Genomic DNA, 3,325 nt, shown 5'->3' with positions numbered 1-3,325 from the left:
TTGTGACAAACAATATAATTTAATTTAGAAAATTATTTTCAAAAAATAATATCATTAATTTCAAATTTGAAAAATTTATAATCAAAATTTTGATAAAATTACATATTAATCTATATTGATAATTAATAGAAAAAATGTATTTTTCCACAAAAAATTAATAATTAATTAATTAATTGTACTTATCTATTTATTTATTTTTTTTTGGATTGTTATGTCAAATTTTGTATTTTAAAACTTCAACGTAATAATAATAATAATTTTTTTAATTAATTTTAACAGGAGAGACATCAGGTTCTGATTGCACAACAGAACTATCAGCAGAAGCTCGACTTAGAAAAACATTATTTTGCAATTATAATAAAATGGTTCGCCCTGTTAAATATTTTGAAAATCAAACATTAGTTCAATTTCAAATGTATCCTACAAAAATATATATGGTATGTACTACTACTACTAATTATTATTATTATTATATTATAAATTATTTGTGTACTACTTATATAATAACTAATCATTTTTCTTTTTTTTTTAGGATGAACACCAGGAAATATTAGGATTCCAAGGAAATATATTATATGTAAGTATAATCCAGAAAAAAAATTATAAACATGTTATAAAATATTTTAATTTAAATGTCTTTATTATTATTATTATTATTATTAAATATAATATTATCATTAGGTATGGACTGATGCATTTTTGAAATGGGATCCAAGAGAATATGAAGGTATTGATTTTATCAGAGTGAGCAGTAATGAAATTTGGGTTCCCGACATTATGGTCGACACGTGGTATGAATTCCCTAAAAGTTACCTTCTAGATTATTGTCATTTTCCACCACAACAGATTAATTTTTTTTTTTTTTTTTAAAGGTCTCATACGACAGAATCACTGTCGATGACAGGAGCTGCCGATTGTCATTTAGCTCACATGGGAAACGTTTATTGTTTCATAATGACGACACTTTTAGCACCTTGCACACCTGAAATAACAAATTATCCATTTGATTATCAAAATTGTACATTAACATTTGCATCCTCTGGATTCGTTGGAAAATTTGTTAATTTTACTTTGTTCGATCCTAAAAATGGAGTGAGTTATTTAATTTATTATTATTATTAATTATTTTAAAATCGTAATACGAGTGATTTAACAAAACAGATTAAAATGACGTTGTATAAACCGAATGGAGTTTGGGAATTAAAAGAAGCAACAGCACGACGACAAGTAAAACATCTTTCAGTTGATGACGAATCGACATTTTATCCTTTGATTAGATGTAATTTTATTCTTAAAAGACATTCATCTGCTCATGTAGCAATTGTTATTTTACCAGCAGCAGGTATTCAACTAAAAAAAAATTACCTACTATTATTATTATTATTATTATTATTATTAAATTTAAAAAAAAAAATTTTCTTCTTCTTCTTCTTTATCAGTATTAGCAGGATTATCTTTAACAATTTTTTGGATGGATACAATGTATGTAACAAGAGTCGGAATTGCTGCCATTGTTATTCTTTCCGATGTTATTTATTGTATTTATTTAGGAATGATTTTACCCTCAAACGGTAGCAGAACACCCACCATAGGTAAATAGTAATAATAATAATAATCATTTCCAAACGTTTTATGTTGTATCGACTCTATCTTGTTATATTTTTTTATCTTTTTGTTATCAGATTTGTAACAATTTATTATTTTAAATGTCACAATACTTGTTTCTTTTTTTTTTTTTTTTTTCAGTGACTTTTTTTAGAGATTCTTTGATTATTTCATCTTTTTCAATATTAATAACAATCGTTGTACGTCACATTCATTTAAAAACTAAATCTCCTTATCAATGGTTATCAACAACAATATCAAAAATAGATTCAATGAATATTTTATCGTTTCTTTTATTAAAAGATCAATTAACTCGAGGAGGAGGAGGAGAAGAAGAAGAAGAATCTGAAGAAATTATCGAAAATAATAAAGTAAATACGAATTTAGTATGGGATCAAATAGCAACATTAATCGATAGAATTTTTTTTTATTTTTTCACATTTACTTATGTTATTCTTTTACTTTTTTATTTACCGTAAAAGGAAAAAATTTTAAATAAAATAATTATTATTATTGCACACCCGCACCCCCGCACACACACACACACACAGGCAGAGAGGATATTATTAATTAATTGTAATTATTCATGTTTGTTTTTTTTTTTTTTTTACATTAAATAAATTTATTTACATGTTTTTGTTTACAACAAAAGAAAAATTTATTAATTAGGTTTATAGTTATAAACCTAACATGAAAAAAAAATATCGATTACATTTAATCAATTTATCTGTTAATAGTTATTTAATTTCACGTTTATCAGTTAAATGATAAACTAAAAAAAAAAAAAAAAAAAAAAAAAAAAACTTCCAAGGGTTGATTTTGTTGTTTTTTTTTTTTTTTTTTAAAATAACCTTTTAAATCGCAGCAAAAAAAAATTTATTATTTATTTATTTATTTATTTATCAAAATAATTATTGTTACATTCGATAATAATCCCCCAATAAAAAAAAAAAAAAAAACAAAAAAAAAAAAGAACAAGAAAAAAAAATGAAATAAAAACAAAAAAAAAAAAAAAAAAAATTAATCTTGGTTTAAATTTTTATATATATATATATAAAAAAAGTGGAAAGGAATGAAAATTGAAAAAATTTTCACGTGGGGATAATAATAATAATAATAATAATAATAATAATAATAATAATAATAATCAATTAATTTGTATGAATCGTATTTGAAAAAAGTGATTTGAAATACCCGGTCGCGTAAATCACTGTCGAGTGAAACGTTTAACAGTTCGGATCACAATGTTTTTTTTTAAAAAAAAAAATGAAAATTTTTTTTTACTAACATTTATTTATTTATTTAATTTTTATTTAAATTTATCGCGAGGTTTTTTTATAGAAAAAAATTTTTTAGGCATTAATCCGGGTCCCGTTGTTAAAGCGACAAAAGGAGGGGTTTGGCCGAAACCACAAAATAAAATAACAAATGAATATTTTTTTATTGTTCGTTCAAACGTTTTTCAATTTAAGGTTCGTATATTTTATTTTATTTCTCTTTCTCTCTCTCTCTCTCTCTCACACACGTACACTTTTTTTATAAAAAAGAAAAAAAGATGGACGATGTGAAAATTAATAATATTTATAATAATTAAGAGGTAATGAATGACGTCATTAACGAAACCAAATGAATATTAATTAATAACTTTTTTTTTTTTTTTTAAATAAATAACTAATAATAATCGTACCTGATTTTTTTCTTTTACCTGTTTTACTTTTTT

At 22.8% G+C, this 3,325-nt stretch overlaps 1 protein-coding gene across 1 annotated transcript in view; it reads left to right on the top strand.

Moving 5' to 3' along the window:
- Positions 1-362: 362 nt before the first annotated feature.
- Positions 363-3,325, top strand: part of Phum_PHUM387890 (beta-hexosaminidase beta chain precursor, putative) — a gene marked incomplete at both ends in the record, with an annotated part of 5,056 nt that continues 2,093 nt past the window's right edge. The window contains 7 exons of the mRNA XM_002428467.1: positions 363-437; positions 533-577; positions 682-788; positions 873-1,092; positions 1,162-1,342; positions 1,440-1,592; positions 2,962-3,077. Coding sequence (XP_002428512.1) covers positions 363-437; positions 533-577; positions 682-788; positions 873-1,092; positions 1,162-1,342; positions 1,440-1,592; positions 2,962-3,077 — 897 coding nt within the window. The remainder of the gene's footprint in view (positions 438-532; positions 578-681; positions 789-872; positions 1,093-1,161; positions 1,343-1,439; positions 1,593-2,961; positions 3,078-3,325) is intronic.

This window comes from Pediculus humanus, genomic scaffold, assembly GCF_000006295.1.
Source record: "Pediculus humanus corporis 1103172107869 genomic scaffold, whole genome shotgun sequence".
NCBI classification, from domain to species: domain Eukaryota; kingdom Metazoa; phylum Arthropoda; class Insecta; order Psocodea; family Pediculidae; genus Pediculus; species Pediculus humanus.
The sequence above is the reverse complement of the archived record's forward strand: the minus strand, read 5'-3'. Positions and strand labels throughout refer to the sequence as shown.